The sequence below is a fragment of the Saccopteryx bilineata genome, chromosome X (genome assembly GCF_036850765.1).
Source record: "Saccopteryx bilineata isolate mSacBil1 chromosome X, mSacBil1_pri_phased_curated, whole genome shotgun sequence".
NCBI lineage: Eukaryota > Metazoa > Chordata > Mammalia > Chiroptera > Emballonuridae > Saccopteryx > Saccopteryx bilineata.
Genome location: NC_089502.1, coordinates 136,419,189 through 136,438,512, shown reverse-complemented (window position 1 = coordinate 136,438,512; position 19,324 = coordinate 136,419,189). Strand labels below are relative to the sequence as shown.

General features: G+C 40.1%; 1 protein-coding gene across 3 annotated transcripts in view; it reads right to left on the bottom strand.

The window, feature by feature from the left end:
* PIR (pirin) overlaps positions 1–19,324 on the bottom strand; it is a 97,371-nt gene that overhangs the window by 16,479 nt on the left and 61,568 nt on the right. For all 3 annotated transcript variants that reach the window (XM_066249727.1, XM_066249728.1, XM_066249729.1), the window contains exon 7: positions 5,611–5,655. In XM_066249727.1, the coding sequence (XP_066105824.1) occupies positions 5,611–5,655 (45 nt within the window). The remainder of the gene's footprint in view (positions 1–5,610; positions 5,656–19,324) is intronic.

Sequence of the window (19,324 nt, the reverse complement as noted above, 5' to 3'; positions counted from 1 at the left end):
TGCCTTCATTTGGCACTTTGAAGAAATAAAGCCACGGTAGGTCTGCTGTTTGGATTGAAGAAACAGCTTTCCTTATAAGGCATACATACATGGGCCACTGAAATCCTTCTTGACTATTATAGTTTCCCCCAATCTTTTACTGTCATTTCTCCCACACTAATTCAAGGCTCTACTTGAGCAATTCATGTTTGCAAAGCATTTGACTTAGTTGTTCTAGAAAAACTAACTCTCTTTTCACACAATTCACAAACTCTCTCTTCACAAAACAATTATTTTGTTAATTAACATGTTGTTTAATTAAATTGCATAACTGCAATTATTGATGCAACTGGCATAAACAGATTTGAGGGCAGGTCTTGTATTTGGCAGGAGGAAGTAGCAATGGGCAGGTAGCCAGGGGAGCCGATCATCCTGGGTGTTCAGGCACCTCATTCACAGTATTCACTTTGGGATGAAGCACACAGGTCAGTGCAGTTTGTTTTAGGTAACTGGAGGTCAGTTCAGAGGGCTTCTTGTGTGTTTCCTCACCTTTCTTGAGATCCAGGGGCCTGTCAAACTTCTTAATACAATACTGTTCAGAACCAGAGGCAAAGAACTGAGCACAAACTTAGCATGACTAATTACTTATTCAAATAAGTTTGAAACATTTTACTACCCCTATAAGCCAGTTAGATGTCAGATCAATAACCAAAGACAAATATTTTTAGATCTCTAAATATATTTTCTAAGCCTCAACAGTATACTTGAAAATGGTCCTTCTAGGGAACTGTCATCAGGACTGATACACTGTTCCAAGCTTCAGGGATACAAGATGTAAATTTTTCTATTCTTTTGATCTCCATGTTCATGCGTAATGTCATTTTCATCACAGCTACAAGGAAGGATATCAGTGCTAGTATCCTTGAGATCTGTTAGTTTTCTGACCATGTAGTTTTCATTTTCTTTGGATTTTTAAAATTATATACTGCAAAGATTTTAGCTGAAGGCTGATCAAAGAACTTGCTGCCTCAGTAAAAGATTATGTCAAAGATCTCTCCTCTCTCGCACAATTTTTTTCAGTGAGAGAGAGAGACAGAGAAAGACAGAAAGAGGGACAGACATACAGGAAAGGAGAAAGATGAGAAGCATCAGTTCTTTGTTGTGGTACCTCAGTTGTTCATTGATTGCTTTCTCATATGTGCCTTGACTGGTTGGGGGGGTGGCTACAGCTGAGCCAGTGACCCCTTGCTCAAGCCAGCGACCTTGGGTTTTGAAGCTGGGTACTCTGCATCCCAGTCTGACACTCTATCCACTGGGCCACCACTTAGGCTCTTGAACAATTTTTAAAGCTACTGTTTAACAGTCAGCTTAAGAGGCTTGAAAAAAAACTATCAAAAATTAAGAAGATCACAGAAAAGCATAAGACATCTCAAGTACATACTTTTTAAAATAAAAACGAATTAATTCTACTCATTTTATTTCTGTTAACTCCTTTTCTTCTTCAGGATGTTATTAGAAGGCAATTACATGGCATCACCATGCTCACTTTGAAGTTTAAAATGTCAGGCTAACTTAGATAGCTAGTTAATATCTAGCATTTTCTACTATTCAAAACTCCACCTGTTTATTGTATACTCAGACTAAGTCTGTTGTTTTTAGATTTTATTTATTCATTTTAGAGAGGAAAGAGAGAGGAAGGGGAGAGGAGCAGGAAGCATCAACTCCTATATGCGCCTTGACCAGGCAAGCCCAGGGTTTCGAACCGGTGACCTCAGTGTTCCAGGTTGATACGTTATCTACTGTGCCACCACAGGTCAGGCCCAAGCTAAATCTGTTGATGTTCATCTTTTAAGCACTTCCTGTGTCAATTCATATTTCTAAATTTAAAAAAAATTGACTGATTTTAGAGAGAGGAAGGAAGGGAGAGAGAGAGGAGGAGGGAGGGAGGATGAGGGAGAGAGAGAGAGGGAAAGAGAGAGAGAGAGAAAAAAACATTGATTTGTTGTTCCACTCATTCATGCACTCATTGGTTGATTCTTGTATGTGTCCTGACTGGAGATTGAACCTGCAACCCTGGAGTATTAGGACAACGCTCTTACCAACTGAGCAACTTGGCCAGGGAAATTAATATTTTTAATAGTCCTCCGAAATATCTATTTTAAGTAATCTCTCCGGATTATTTTCTGAGTCCAAAGTGCTGTCTATTTATTCCAGCCCAATGCACAAAGTATATGAATATATAATACTTATTTAAACAGAACAAAGGTGCTTGACATTTTGAAAGAGATAATTACTTGCTTATCAGCTCTTACCATCTGTGGCTGGCAGGTGCCATCCTGGTTTTTACAAGATAAAATTGAGGCAGTAAAGTCAGAAAGCATTTTCTGGATTCCCTCTATAGATTTTATAAACAGGTGTGTATATATATATATATATATATATATATATATATATATATATATTCAACAGCTATGTCTGCTTTGTCATTTCTTTTTTTCTCTAGTGATTTGTTTTTTTCCCTTTTGTTTTTCTCATTAACATCTCTATTAGGAGGTGAGAAGGAGGAAAGTAAAGGGATAATATTCAAATGAGGTCATCTGGTCAGTCACTCATTGGATAAAGCAAAGTCCCAAAAGGCCTGTTTTTGGAGCTAGATTCTCTCCAAGGTCCAGCTTACTCTGGACAGAAGCAAGTTCACTCCCACGCTACAGACTGTGACCTCATTTCCTGCCAGATGTTTTACACTTGTGGCTCATGGTCATGAGGGGGGATCAAGCCAGTAAGTAGAGAAGACTCAGGAAAATATGCCTCACCTACAGAAAAACAAACAGATGTGCAAGTCATTCTTCACCTTTAAACTTGTAAATTCTTGGACTAAAGGTCTATCATAAAACTACTGATTAAAACAGGTTTTGAAATATTTGTTAATTTTCCTCTTCTTTATCCTTACAACAGTATTTAAACCAAAATCAAATGTAAGTTTTGCAGTGCCTACAAGATAATAAAGGTTTTTACATTTTTAAATGGTTGAAAAATATCAAGAGTAGTATTTCATAATGTAACTGTAGAATCTTCATTTCTGTAATGTGACTTTTCCTTCCTTTCTTTTTGATCCTAACTGGCCTCATCAAGCACCCTGACTCACCTGCCTCCTTCCTCCTCGCATGTCCACTCATCCACTCCCTTAATCACTAAACCCTCAGTGCAGCATCAACAGCTTTAGTAACAAAGCCTTGTGTCTGTTGACCTCAGAAGCCGAGTTTTAGTCAAACTAAAAATAACATCTAGGCCTGGGTTGTGTTTCAGCTCCAGGCCCAGAAAAGCAGAATGACCCCACAGACCACACCCTTGCAAAACCAGACAGAGTGACGTCACGGCTGACATCAGGACCAGATGCACGGATCAGCAACCCCTACTTAGTGCTGACCAATCAATAGAGGCCATGATCCTAACTCCTTCTGTCCCCAAGATTAATGATTTTTCCCATATATAACCCATTCTGTGGAAGCCACAAGGAGCCAGATGTTAGAGGTCTGACTCAACTGTGCCTCTGACTTGGCGCCATTTCCTGAATAAACCTTTGCTTTTTTGATATAAACTCCTGTTCATGTCTTGTTGGGCTTTGATGTATGCAGGCAAACAAACCCTTGTAGTTCAGTAATAGTAACAGATGAGAAATATATGCAATTCACCTTTCAGTGGTCATAAATACAGCTTCATTGGAATAGCCACCCCAATTGTTTCTGAGTTAGTTGTGCCTGCTTTTACGCAACAAAGGCAGGAATACATCATTGCAGTTGAAACTGAATGGCCAACAGTCATGAAAATATTTGCTATCTGGCTCTTTACAAAAAATTTGTTACCCTTGTTTTTTCTCATTATACACAAACATTTCTGGCATCCTTACCACCTTAGGAATCATGTGCTTTCCTTATTACTTTCCATTTGTGCAGATTATTTTGTTTCCCTTGAAATCATGGGTTTGGGATGTTATCTCCATAAAAATGGTTCCTACTCTCCATTTTTATAAAGAACTATGTGATACTAAAGATTGTCAGAAAGATCATAAAAAAATGGTGTTTCATCTCTTCCAGATGGTTAATATAGTTTAATGTGTATGCATATGGGTTTGTGATACTGCTATAAATTTTTTCACATTTTATCAAATGCTAAAATAAATGAATTTTGCTTCTGACTCATAATTGAAATGCTATTCAATGAAAGGGGAACTAAGCCCATTTCTGCTGTATCAAATCAAAACACATGGTTTGGTGTTACCATGATTTCCCAGAAAATATGTCAGGCAGTTGAACACCCCTTTTGGAGAAGATAAAAAAAATGGTTTAAGTGGCTCTGAGTGCCTTCAAACCCTGAGAAGCTGTTATCAGTAAGCCATCTGTCTAGGGCTGGAAGTGGATTGCCCGAGGAGGTGGCCATGTTAGGGCCCCAGGAAGTTCCCTGTTGAGGAGGCTAGCTTGCCGGAGTGGAGTGGTAAGCACCCGACTCAAGTTAGTCTCAGAAACTGGATTGTTGGCTTGCAACCTGGGAGTAGTCAGATGCTCTGCTCCACCCCCATCCAAACCACGCTTCACTGTCCAGGAGAGGCAGGAAAGGGAGAAGGGAAGCTGGTTCTCTTACTTTAGATTTTCCCAGAAGCATAGTCTTACATGCATATTTGAGTGCAAGGAGTTTACTTGGGAGGTGGTCCTAGGAAATATTAGTACAAGAAGGTTAGGACAGGGAAGGCAGACAACAAAGGGTGTTATCAAACATCCACCCACTGTAGGCTGCTTGACATAATCCCACAGGACACTCTAGGAAAAGGTCTCACACACAGGCCTCAGAGTTATCCCACTTTAGGGGTGAGATAGCTTCCAGGAATGGTGATTCTCCAGCCCTGAATGGGGCAAAGCAGCAGGTTTCAGAGAAGACTCAGCCCAAGAGACAGAAACACCACTGACAGTTGGAAGTTGGTCAGAGAGCCCTGATGAGTTCGGATGACAAGCTGGTGGTATGGTTACTGCATGTCATTGTACAAAGAATGTGGGGAGGAGTGTAGGGAGTGGGATTGAGGAGTACTTGTTCTAGTCCTGGATTTAACCCTGGCAAATTAAATAGCTATCTTTGGACTTTACTTTTCTCATCTATAAAGTAAGAGTTGGTTGAGTCTTGAACATCCCTTCTAGACTAGACTCAACAAATGACGCATATACTACCCTTAGATTAAGAGAAAACCTCCTTCCACTTCACAGGAGATGATAGATTCTTGCTTCCCTTGGAGCCTGTTAGAGCTCCATCCCTTTATCAGTATGGAGGTTGTCAAAATGTTAGCAAATTGTCAACGTACATAATCATGCCTGGACCTCATATTTGCACACAGGCCACAGTAAAATGGCTGATGTCATGACTGGTGTTTGTATTTTTCTCCCTCTCTGAACATGCTGGAAGCTGAGAAGTGTCCTACCCTGGGTGTACAAGTACGCACTAGGATGTAGAGAAAGCTGGTGCTAGACAGGAGGAGGTTTAGTATTCAATTACATGAAAAATATTCAATGACATCTTACCTTTCCTCCCCTGCAGTAGTTTAAATTATATTGCAATTGAACCCAAAGCAACATAAACATCACTTACCAATATACACATTTCCAGAAATGGTATAAATGAAGCTTGTCCACCCTGAAAAAGGACCAGTAACATTAAAAGGTTAGTGTCCAAAATACCAAAAGGAACAAAGATATAACAATATATTTAACAATATCTATGCACGTGAAATATAAATATATAAATTTATATAATATATAAAAGATAAATTTGGAGATGAAATTCTTTCTTTTAGATATATATTTTAAAAATTAAGTTCTGTGAGTTGTTTAAAACACACACATGCACACACACACCCCTAAACCTAAACGACTTAACGCCAAAGGCTTTAGAGCCACCCAAGTAGGCAGTGTATAATTTGTTATATTAACAAACTGCTCCTTCAAGTTCTAATACCTGCTAATAAATGCAACACAATAGCTTGGCTTATCTTTGGTTTGTTGTGCTTCTTTCTTTCCAGGAAGAGAATGCTAGAAATATATTTTTCTTTACCTAATTGTACTTTAGTTTCCAGCAAACTATTTTTTTTTCTATCCTAAAACAGAGTGTCAGATCCAGGGATGTATAATCTTTGGGGACATAAACGGGCTTTGGATGGACTGTGTGCTCCCTGGAACTGTTCCCACAATTTTTCCAGTATGGACACTTTTCTATGAAGAGGATACACAGCAAGGGTCCCCAAACTACAGCCTTTGGGCCGCATGCGGTCCCCCTGAGGCCATTTATCCAGCCCCTGCCGCACTTCGCACTTCCGGAAGGGGCACCTCCTTCATTGGTGGTCAGTGAGAGGAGCACAGGATGCGGATGTGCTCCTGCAGTACTGTATGTGGAGGCGTTGCTCATGTACAGTACTACTTCCGGTGATGCAGGATGCACACGTCACGGCTCCAGAAGCGTGTCATATGACGCACATCTGGTTTGCGGCTGTGGCGCCCCACATCACTGGAAGCAGTGTGAAATAACAGCAGAAGTAGGAAGAAAAAGAAATGCAAAGCACTATAACCATTACTACACAGTACAATGGCCCTCATATTCCCCCAAATGTACAACATAATGACCCCTATAACCTCCCTTTGCCCAAAAGTCTCCCCCCACATTACTACACACCATGTTTCCCCTATTGTAAGACCCTGTCTTATATTAATTTTACCCCCAAAAGAAGGGGGCTGTCTTATTTTTAGTTCCCATTGAAATACTGGTCAGTTTGTTGATTTAAATTTACTTGTTCTTTATTTTAAATATTGTATTTGTTCCCATTTTGTTTTTTTACTTTAAAATAAGATATGTGCAGTGTGCATAGGGATTTGTTCATAGTTTTTTTTTATAGTCCGGCCCTCCAACGGTCTGAGGGACAGTGAACTGGCCCCCTGTGTAAAAAGTTTGGGGACCCCTGGTACACAGCATTCACCAGACTCCTCCTGTGACCCATGGCGCCAAGAGTTCAGAACCACAGACCACCTGCCATTGCCTTTCTGAGCACCAGCACTGGATTGTTATGGACGTTTAAGTTACTGTGCTCACGGCCCAGAAGAGGTCCTGTGGTGCCAGACAGACACGAATCTAGAAACGGCAAACTCAGAACGGAATCAGGACATCACTCTGTGCCTTCAGTGAAAAAGAAAAAGACCTAGAAGTGAATGCAGGAGAGTTTCAAGTGGAGAGTCAGGGCCCTAACTGGAGTCTGTGTGAGAATCAATGTGGTGACACAGTAAACGAAGCAAAGGCAAAGGCAAGGGTGGAAGGATCACAGAGGACGTCTCTTGTCTCTTGGGATGTGGTGGCAGGTGGGTTGAAATGTGCAAGAAAATAACAAAAGAAACAGTATAACTGGTAAAAACTTGACATAGTTTAATCTGGTTAAGAAAAACTGAAGCCTGACCAGGCGGTGGCGCAGTGGATAGAGCATCAGACTGGGATGCGGAAGACCCAGGTTCGAGACCCTGAGGTCGCCAGCTTGAGCGTGGGCTCATCTGGTTTGAGTAAAGCTCACCAGCTTGGACCCAAGGTCACTGGCTCGAGCAAGGGGTCACTCAGTCTGCTGAAGGCCCACGGTTAAGGCACATATGAGAAAGCAATCAATGAACAACTAAGGTGTCACAACGAAAAACTGATGATTGATGCTTCTCATCTCTTTCTGTTCCTTTCTGTCTGTCCCTATTTATCCCTCTCTCTGACTCTCTCTTTCTCTGGAAAAAAAAAGAAAAAGAAAAAGAAAAACTGAAGCATAGCAAAAGAAAGACACTTGGGCAGATGCCAGAGGATATTTTTTTCACCTTCGTATTTCACATTTTTTTCTTCTCTGAGATTTTACTAGAATAAGTTTTAAGGCTGCGGTAAGGAACACTTGGCTCATAGCACACACTCTTCCTCCCTTATTGACCCACTCGCTCAGTCCTCTGAGCTCAGTCTAGCATCGTTTACTGAACCACTCACTTTGGGTGGAGATACAAAGATGAATGAGGCACAGCCAAGTTTTAAAGTCACGCCATTTTAGGGAGGGTGGTTCATGGTACATGCTGAAAATACAGGCTAACAGTTCACAGCGCCATTCCATGTGTCTTATCCGGATGGGCTGCCTAGACTAGAGTATTTCTCTCCTTGCTTTCTAATGGATGCTGCGCTTCTCTGGTCCTATTTAGCCTAATTTTTTTTTTCATTTTTCTGAAGCTGGAAACAGGGAGAGACAGTCAGACAGACTCCCGCATGCGCCTGACCGGGATCCACCCGGCACGCCCACCAGGGGCGATGCTCTGCCCATCCTGGGCGTCGCCATGTTGCGACCAGAGCCACTCTAGCGCCTGAGGCAGAGGCCACAGAGCCATCCCCAGCGCCCGGGCCATCTTTGCTCCAATGGAGCCTTGGCTGCGGGAGGGGAAGAGAGAGACAGAGAGGAAAGCGCGGCGGAGGGGTGGAGAAGCAAATGTGCGCTTCTCCTGTGTGCCCTGGCCGGGAATCGAACCCAGGTCCTCCGCACGCTAGGCCGACGCTCTACCGCTGAGCCAACCGGCCAGGGCAGCCTAATTTTTAATATAACTTTGCAACAAAACCCCTTCCTTACCTGCTTTTTAAACATTTCACCATTGATAATTTCTTTTTCAAAATGTAAATACCCTTATTGGTTTTTTTTCCATTATAAAAATTAATAAACATGAACTTGAAAATACAGGAATGGTAAAAAGTAGGTTTACAGTTGTGAGTGATATTCTTTTGGGTTAACAAAGCTATTGTAATAATTTGCATTTTTTTCCCATACAAACAACTGTAAACCCACTTTTGCCCATGCCTGTCTTTTAAGATTGTGAAAGTATGTGATGTCATCTAAACAGAAAATCTTTCTGCACTCTTCATACTTACCCTGACATGAATAGTGTTAGTAATTCTGTATTTGTACTTTTACTTTCTCTTATCTTTTATTTTTTAGGTGAGGGGAGGGGGGGAGATAGTGAGGCAGACTCCCACATACCCCCTGACCAGGATCCATTGGCCCCATCTGGGGCCAATGCTCAGGTACTGACCTATTTTTAGTGCTTGAGGCTGATGCACTCAAATGGAGCTATCCTCAGTACCTGGGGACATGCTCAAATCAACTGAGCCAGTGGCTGTGGGAGGGGAAGAGGGAGAAAAGGGGGAAAGAGAGGGGGGAGAAGCAGATGGTCACTTCTTCTGTGTGCCCTGACTGGGAATCAAACCCAGGATGTCCATACACCGGGCCAACACTCTATCAACTAAGCTACTGGCTAGAGCCAGGTTTTTTAAATTTTTTATGCACTATACATTATTTGCTTAAGAACTAGAATTATCTCAATGATCTGCTTTAGATATCTCCTTGGAAATGACCACAAAGCATTCCACTGTAAGGACATGTCATAATTTATATAAGATATTAAAAAAGTAATAGTTTCTGAGTTGACAGGACCTCAAGGTTTTGAATTGACCACTGGGTTGTTTGGAATTATTTTGATTGTTCTAATTTCATCTCTCCTCTTCTCACTTTGCTTCATTTCTATGTCCCCTCCAAGCAGAAAACTAGTCTTCACGTAATTGCCTAGGACCTAGGTTTAATTTCTTTCCTTTGTTATCTTCTTACACGATCTAAAAGGACCAAACATTTGCTTTAAAAAATGGCCAAGGCAATTTATTAAGTACATTCGCCTACTTTTACTCTGTGAAAAAGTCTTCAATTAGGATACAGAGACCATCTTCTTTAGGAATAGCATTAATTCTGGTTACTGGTTGGAAGGCAGAGATTAGAGGGAATGGAATAGGAACATTCTCTTTTTTTCCCCTTCTTTTTAACATGTTGTCCATCTGCACTTGTTTGTACTAAACTTCGTTCAATTTCTATCAAAAATTGTTTCTTAAAGCTACAGCAAAACAAGAGCCAAATTCTGTGAATGCTTACTGTATGTTTGAGAACTACCACATTTGATTAAAATTCCTTCTCTGCTAAGTGCAGAACTGCATCAGCAAAGAGCTCTCTTGTGAGATTTTCAAATCCTCCTCCACTTGCTACCTTCTCCCACCTCTCCTCCTACTTTCAGTTCCTACATCAGGAATTGACACCATCCCGCATTTCTTTTGTGCTGTCAGAGGTCATGGTCCTACAGTTTCCTGTCTTCTACAACTGTCCTCTCCAAGCCAAGGCCCTTCGCAGCCGGGAGGCTCTTCCCTTCCCTCGGGCAGTAACAGAGAGAATTACTTAGGATGGAGGTCACATTTCACCTCTGGCCCTGAAGGACAGTTTAATCTGTAACACATTTAAATCAAACACTCTTAGTCAAACATAAAAAATGTAAAACTTTTCTTTTAAATATGTAAATCATTTTTGTGGCATTTGCTCTCATTTCTACTGAGCTTCCCAATTCTTGCAAAGGTCCCTAGTGAGAGCTTCACTTGGCCTACATTCCTTGCCTTAATCCAGCTCATTTTCCTCCTGCCTCTCAGTCTTAAGAGTTCATTAGTTCAATGAACTTTGTAACTATTCCTTACACATATAAGTTTGGAAAAGTAGAAAAACATGGCCTGGTGACACCCCAATCCTTGACAAAGGTCAGCTTTGGGAATGGAGGATGAGAGGGAAGAAGTGAAGGAAACAGGGCTAGGAAGAAAATGAACCTCTCCCAAACTGGGGGTCACACAGGAGGCCAGACCTCAGAACTGGTTTCCAGAAGCCCCCACAACTGTGTTCAGTGTGGGCAAGTAGCCCCCTCACCAAGAACCTCATGCCAGGCCTCCTGGGACAGGAGGCAGAGCCACCTGATCCATTTCTCTTCCTCCTCATTTCATCAAATTATTTTTAAAATTTTACTTTGGGCCCTGGCCAGTTGGCTCAGTGGTAGAGTGTCAGCCCAGCATATGGATGTCCCGAGTTCAATTACTGGTCAGGGCACACAGGAGAAGTGACCATCTGCTTCTGCACTCCTTCCCCCCTCCTCTCTCTTTCCCTCTCTCTTTCTTCCCCTCCTGTAGCCATGGCCTCCAGGTCAGGGCCTAAGAAGAGCTCAGCTCCTGAGCAACAGAGCAATGCCCCAGATGGGCAAAGCATTGCCCCCTGGGTGGGCTTGCTTGGTGGATCCCAGTCGGGGCGCATGCAGAAGTCTGTCTCTCGGCCTCCCCTCCTCTCAATAAAATAAAGAAAAAAAATTTATTTTGAAATAATTTCAGACATACAGAAATGTTACAAATATAGTACAGAGAATGACCATACACCATTCACCCAAATTCTCCAAAAACTGACATGTTATTATAAATGCTTTATCATTCCCCTCTAGAAATATATACCAGTTTTTTTCTGTAATATTTGACAGCAAGTTTGCAGACCTGACTGATACCACTTCACCTTGAAATAATTTTCGGTGTATATTTCCTAAAAACAGAGATATTTTCTAACATAACCAATGTACTTATAAAAAGTTATAACATTGATACAATATCAATGAACAAATTATGACCATTAATAATACACTACTACTGAGGGAAAGGGTGTGGGGAGGTAGAAGAGGGTGCGGGGGATAAATGGTGATGGACAAAAAATACTATTATCTTTGTAAAGATACTCAGATTGTGCCAGTAGTCTCAGCAAATTTTTTATGGCTTAAAGAAAAAACAGATGTCAAGTCCAGAATGCAATCCAGGTTCACTTGCTATATTTGATTGTCATGTCCAATTTCTTTGAATCTAAAATGTTCCTCGGACTATTTCTTTCCTTAAAAGTACAGACCACTTATTTTATAGAATGTCCTTCAGTTTGGGTTTGTCTGATATTTCCTCATCATTAGACCAAATTGTTTTTAAATTCCTTTTTTTCCAACATGAGAGAACAGTTTTTATTTAATTTCAATACTTTATTTAATTTAGTAGAGCACAAAGGATAAAATAACATATACAGCCCTATTTATCTCATCTCTTTCCTCTCTTTTACAGATAAAATCATACAGGTAAGAGAACTATCCCTTACCAGTTGCCTCCAATCCATTTCCTTTCCTTTCCTTCTTTCTTTTCTTCTCTTTTCTTTCTTTCTTTCTTTCTTTCTTTCTTTCTTTCTTTCTTTCTTTCTTTCTTCCTTCCTTCCTTCCTTCCTTCCTTCCTTCCTTCCTTCCTTCCCTCCCTCCCTCCCTCCCTCCCTCCCTCCCTCCCTCCCTCCCTCCCTTCTTTCTTTCTTTCTTTCTTTCTTTCTTTCTTTCTTTCTTTCTTTCTTTCTTTCTTTCTTTCTTTCTTTCTGTGAGAGGCAGGAAGGCAGGGAAGCGGGGAGAGACAGACTCCAGCATGCGCCCCAACTGGAATCCACCTGGCAGGCCCACTTGGAGATAATACTCTGCTCATCTGGGCCAGTTGCTCCGAATGGAGCCATTTCAGTGCCAGAGGCAAGGCCATGGAGCCATCCTCAGCACCTCGAGCCAAATTGCTCATACCATTTCAGCCATGGCTGCAGGAGAGGAGGGGAGAGAGAAAGAGAGAGAAAGAGAAGGGGAAAGGTGGAGAAGCAGATGGTTGTTCCTCCCATGTATCCTGACCGGGAATCGAACCTGGGAGTTCCACACATCAGGCCAACACTCTACCACTGAGCCAACCATCCAGGGCCCCAATCCAGTTTCTACACACAGAAAATGTGACCTTTTTGGAATTCCAAGTTCAATCAGTGTGGTGGCTCCTGCTTTCACAGGACAAGCCCCAACTCCGGACCCTAGCAGACAAGACTTCTCAGTCTGGTCCTACACTTCTTCTCTAGCAGCATCCCCCTCTGCTGCTCCCACTTCCTTAGTTCATTCTAAGCCAGCAAACCCCTGCAGTAATAGAGGAGGACAGCGCAGCAGCAAACCTTAGAGAGGCCTTGTGGTGCCATGTAAAATAAAACCACTAAGTAACTATACAACAGCAACAAAAACACACAATCACAGGCAGAAAGCACAAGTTTAAAAATCAGCAAATGACCCTCAGGGAGATCTAGGACCAAACTTTTAAGCTCTTTGAGCCTGGTTTGGTGTATAAATAAAGAAATAATATGTATATCACAGGGCTTTTGTGCTGCTCAAGTGGCACTATATGTCTCCATCCCATATGTGTGTTATATGTATTTCAGCTTATCTACACAATGCCTGCACTTAGTAGACATTTAACAAATGGTAGTTTCCTTCCCTGCTCCTTCCTCCTTTTTCTACTTTCTTCTACGTTCATGCAGGTCAGAAGGTTGTAATGGATGCTGTGTACACTTATGAGCTGTGACCCAGGCCAGAGAAGAGACATCACCAAAGAGGTGATGTTCCCCAGGACACTTCCCTCAACTCCAAGCCAATGGTCCCCTTGCAGACTTCATTAAACATGAGCAAAGCTCAGCAGGGCCACTGTTTCCTAAAATGGAGAGAACACAACCTTACTGTCCTTCTCGAGAATATTATGGCACTTAGGATGCTGTCTGTGTCCCAGAAAACATTGCAGTCTGGAATTGGTGACATAAGGTGGACTTTCTAATCATACACCAATTGACAGTGTATAAGATCTCTAAGCTGGCAAACATTCAATACCTATTTTATAATTAAACATAAACAGCAAGAGAGAGAGATGTCAGCTTTGTAGATATGCCATCTGGAAAAAGAAAGGTTATTATAGAACCTTGTAAAAATTCCATTGAAAGAAAATGAGAAAAACACCCATTTTACTAAATATAGTGACTGACATCAATAATAAAATACTCAACAATATTGCATAGAATGGCACCCACACAAAGATGCTTGAGACAACTGATTTTTCAGAATAAAATATACTCAGACTTTGTTTCAAACATTCTAGAATGACCATATGTCTAGTGGTCATACAGTCTGTGTTTATAAGCCATGAGCATATAACATTATAAACTGTCTCTAAAGATCCTATATTTAAACAACAATAATTACAATCTACAGGAAAACCTTCCCTATGGTTTGGTCCACTTTGATAACACTGAACATTCATTGCATCGGAGGAGACTAATAGAAAAATTTAGAAATAAAGGAAATTTAATATTTTGAATGAGAAATGTAATAGCAACATAAGCTCTTAGGAACAAATACCCTGAGATGATATGCTTCTATATGCCCAGAATAGAGCTTAGCCATCTGGGGGACAAATTCTGTGCATTATTTTCTTGTTAATAAAATAGCAAGAAAAAATGTATTAGAATCCCCTGGAAGCTTATCTTACTCTTATCTTATCTAAGTCTATATTGGCATTTTCTTAAAAATAAGACATTTAATATGATCATTTTTAACTCAAATGATACATGTTATTACTTTTGGTTTTATTTGAACAGACCTTTTTTCCTCTTCAAATATACAGTATTTACAATTGGTTTTTAAATGCTCAGGAAAGGTCAGAAAATAATTCAAGTATGTAGTTATAATAAAATTCTATTTATGGCTGTAAAATAAAAACTAATTTAGCCATTCAAACTTAAACTGAAGTCAAGTTGATAGACAATTAAGTACTAAAATAGATAAAAGTTTGAGGGTTTAATAAAGATTCAGGAAAAAATAAAACCCCCAAATAAGTAGAGTTATGTCATAAATACCCCTAGGATTATTATAGGACAGATTTAGACACCTGACTGGTTTTAAGAGAAAAAGATTTTTTAAACAGAACCTGGAAATAAATAAATAAAAATACACACACACACACACACACACACACCCTTGTCAAAATAGAAATGTGTTTCAATTCCTAGAATAGTTTCTTGCTTTACATTGTTTCTTAATGTAAGGGTAAATTAAAGATGATTAATTCTTTTAAAGACAATATATCAAAAAAATAGAATACAATCTTCAATGTGATGTGATTATTCATTTAAAATTTTCAAAAATAGTCCTTTTTATAACCTGTCTGTAAAATCTTGGGTTTCTTTACCAATATATTCAAGGAACTACCAATGGGGTACTTGTCAGTAAAGTTCCATTGATTTGTCTGGACCTTAGTAGTTAAGAGCCATAGTAAATGTCACACTGTATGGGTTAGAAATCTCAGTTCCAACACTCACTAGCTAGTTGACCTTGAGTAGGTTACTTAACCTCTTTGTATCTAAGTTTTCTCATCTGAAAAATGGGATAACACAGTCCTTACCCCATAAAGTTGTGAGGATTGCAGATGTTAGTACAGGGGAAGCTCTTAGAGCAGTTTCTGGCAAACAGTAGGCACTTAATAAATGTTAGTTATGATCATTATTATTATTACAAAGTGATTCAGTGAACTGTGAGCTCCTGAAAATGTTCATGACAATTCCCATCATGGATTTTTACCATTTTTTTTACTCTTTTTCAAAACCACATTTAAAAAATGCAATCACACCTCCCTATACCTGAAAGTCAATTTCAGGTATAGATATATTGAAAGAAAAAACAAAAAAATAAAGCATCTATAATAGAGATAATTTTTATGACTTAGGGTTAGGCAATGATTATTAAAGAAACCACAGAAGCACTAATCATCAGGAAACAGATTGATACATTTAAAGAATTTTTGTTTATTAAAATATAGAAAATATAATAATATAAGAAGAGTGGACAACAGGCAAAAAATAAGAAAAGATATTTAACACAAATAACTGACAATTCAGAATATATAAAGAGCTCCTACAAATCAATATGAAAAACACAAGAAACCCACCCAAAGGAAAATATGACAATTTTATATTTCAGGTTCAGGTTGATGTTTATCACTGCTCTGAAGACTTACTGATTAAAATCTATAACTGTTATGAGTATGTTCTAAGTATGAGGGGAATGGTGACTCAATATTCTAATATTCTACTGGTAGATAAACAGCTTTGCAAAAACTATCCATGAATCAAATCAGGTATTGTGTATAGTGAACAAAATAAACATCACTCTTGTCTTTGCCTATAAAAACACCTGAACACCCCCAATTCCACATGAATCATTCATGTTTAGGGCATATTCTCTCTCTCTCTCTCTCTCTCTCTCTCTCATTTTTTTTGTAGCAGAGACAGAGAGAGGGACAGATAGGGACAGACAGACAGGAAGGGAGAGAGATAAGAAGCATCAATTCTTTGTTGCGACACCTTAGTTGTTCATTGATTGCTCTCTCATATGTGCCTTGACCGGGGGGGGGGCTACAGCAGATTGAGTGACCCTTTGCTTGAGCCAGCGACCCTGGGTTCAAGCTGGCAAGCCTTGCTCAAACCAGATGAGCCCCCGCTCAAGCTGGTGACCTTGGGGTCTTGAACCTGGTCCGCCGCGTCCCAGTCCGACGCTCTATCGACTGTGCCACTGCCTGGTCAGGCTGGGGCATTCTCTTTTAAAAAGCAGATAATGACAATGAAAAGACATGTAGGCAAGTACTTTTAGGAGAATTCACCATGTGTTTCTCCAGGTTCACCCAGCTTAAAAAAAAAATCACCAACAAGAGAAAAAATCAGTATTTCATTTTTGAGTTGATGATATGGAAAAAAAGTCAAGCGTTCTGAAGCAAGATCACAAGCTTGACAAGTTGACCCTAAAATGCCCTCTGCCTCCTGGTATTCAAGCCCTATGTAATCCCCTCTCCCCAAGTGTGGACTGCACCTGCTGACTTGGTTCTAAGGAGCAGAAAAAGTCAAAACTGATGGGCTGCCACTTCTGAGAATAGGTTACAGAAAGACTCTGACTTCCATCCTGCTCCCCCTTTTTGGCCTTCTCACTTTCCAGCTCAGATGAAGCCAGTGGCTGTGTTGTGAGCTGCCCTACAGAGAGGCCCACGTGGCAAGGAACTGACAGCAGACTGCACCAACAACCCTGAAGAACCTGAAAGCTACCAACAACCATGTGGCTGTGAGCTTGGAAGTGCACCTTTCCCAGCAGAGCCCTGGGATGACTGCAGCTCTGACTCACACCCCAACTGCAGACTTGTAACGGTACCTGAGCCTGAGGACACAGCTAAACTGTGAGACACTGAGAGATAATGAATGACACTGCTTTAAGCCACTAGTTTGTTATGCAGCAATACATAGATAACCAATACAATTAGCCTTATTTAAACATATGCTAATGTGATTTACTGAGTAAATCTCATATGCATGGCATTAAAATCTACTTTCTAAAAGATGCATTAAACATTTATTTCTCCTATCCCAGCTTTATTGAGAAATAACTGATGTGGCTCCTTGCCTTTTTCTTTTCTCCTTGGAAGTAAACACAGAAGCAAAAATATATTAACATTTAAGAGGGTGCATTAGTTTCCTATTGCTGCTACAAACTTGGTGGCTTAAAACAACAAAACTTAATTATCTTACAGTTCTGGAGATCAATAGTCCAAAGATGGAGTTTCAAGGGTTGGCTAGGCAGTGTTCCTGCTGGGGGCTTTAGGGAGAACTCGTTTCCTTGCCTTTTCTAGCTTCCAGAGGCTACCTCTATATCTCGGCTGGTGGCCTCCCTCCAATTCAAAACCAGCAATTGCCTCACTCTCACTTCTACCTCCATTGTCACATCTTTCTCTCACTCTGACTCCTGTCTCCCCCTTTCATTTATATACATCCTTATGATTATACTGGGTTCACCATGATCGCCCAGGCTAACTTCCCCATCTCAAGGCCGTTAATTTAGTCACACCTGCAACCTCCTTTTTACCATGTAAGGTAATATATTCAGAAGTCCCAGGGACTAGGGCATGGGCATTTTGGAAGAGCCATTATTCTGCTTACCACATAGGGATAGGCTATGTATTTTGTAAAAAAAATTTGCTGACTGATATACATATACTGTAAAGTTAAAAGTTGACAGATGTAAAAGAGGCTTATAAAATTAAGGTTTTCGGTACCTTAACAATCCTCCATGTTTAACATTCTACATCATGCTTTTAGATACCTGGTAGCAGGGGTGCTAAGAAGAAAGATGTGGAAAACAGAGTGGCTGTTGAGGGGCAAATTTTGATACAGTCAGAAGACAGAGGGTCACAGGGATCAGAAGGCACACATTTCTTGGCAAAGATATTTTTTTAGAAATACAGATTTATGACCTCAGTAAATGATAACAGTGTTATCTGTATATCAGTTTACAGCAAAAAAAAAATTAGATTGTTTAGCAAGATAGAAAGAGAGAAAGCAACTACTTAATCTTCTTGTAGCCAAGAACTAACATGAAAAACGTGTGGTCAATGCAAAAAGAATCTGGTACTGTCAGAGACTTGACAAATTGGATTATCTGTAAGTGATGCACCGTGTAGCTCCGTTCCTGACATTAACTGCTTTCCACATCATCACTGCATGAAACATGTTTTCTGCAAGATTAGCACAACTCCACAGAAATGTGCCTTACCCGAAGGGGATAAGGAGAGGGTAAAAATTGATTCCAAATACTATTTATGGGAAGGAATTCAGAAAAAAACATTCAGTCTGATTCGTGAAGGATGTTTCTAGCTTCCCTTTATTGGACATCCCTTGGGAAATGTGTATTTTCCTGTATCAGGAATGGGATGGTAGCAGTGTATGCCTCTATTTCTAGCCCATTTGTTTGGTAATGACACAATGAAATTAACATTAAATTAGCTAGATTACAAAACTCATGCCAAAAGCCAAACATAACCCAGATGTCCATGTCAAGTCTGTTTACCACGAGTAACAAAACAATCAAAATATTATACACAAAACATGTCCAGGATCTAGCCAGTGACCCACACATTTCAAGAAATATTTGCTGCAGCAAAGCACCCAAATAAAATAGACAGCCCTTGGATTTTATAATGGAATTTGACCTCGACTTGGATACAGAGACCTACCTCAGAATGAAAGATACACACAGGCTAGAAGTAAAGGGACAGAAAAAGAGATTTCATGCAAATGGAAAGATGGTTTAAAAAACAGACAAAGGGTGACCTTGACATGAATGTCTTGATAATTAAATTTCTACAGCATAATTTTACCAACCAATATGTCTGATTACAGCCAGTCGAAACTATCAAGTCTGTAATAAGTGTTTTATAAGATCTGAATTGTTTGGTACTAAACAGAGAAAAATCAAATTTTGGATTTTCACCTAGTGGAAGCATGAAGAAATGTCTAGGTGTGTGCGTGTGTATGCGTGCAAGTGTGTGTGCATGTATGCGTGTGTGTGTGTGTGTGTGTGTGTGTGTGTGTGTGTGTGAGAGAGAGAGAGAGAGAACAGTATAATTAGAAGTGATATCCTGGAAAACATGTTTTTTTCCTGCTTAATAGCTGGGTTTATAAAGACTTGTTTAAAGTGAGTTTGTAATGACTCAACAATAAACATGTATTTCTACATACTTT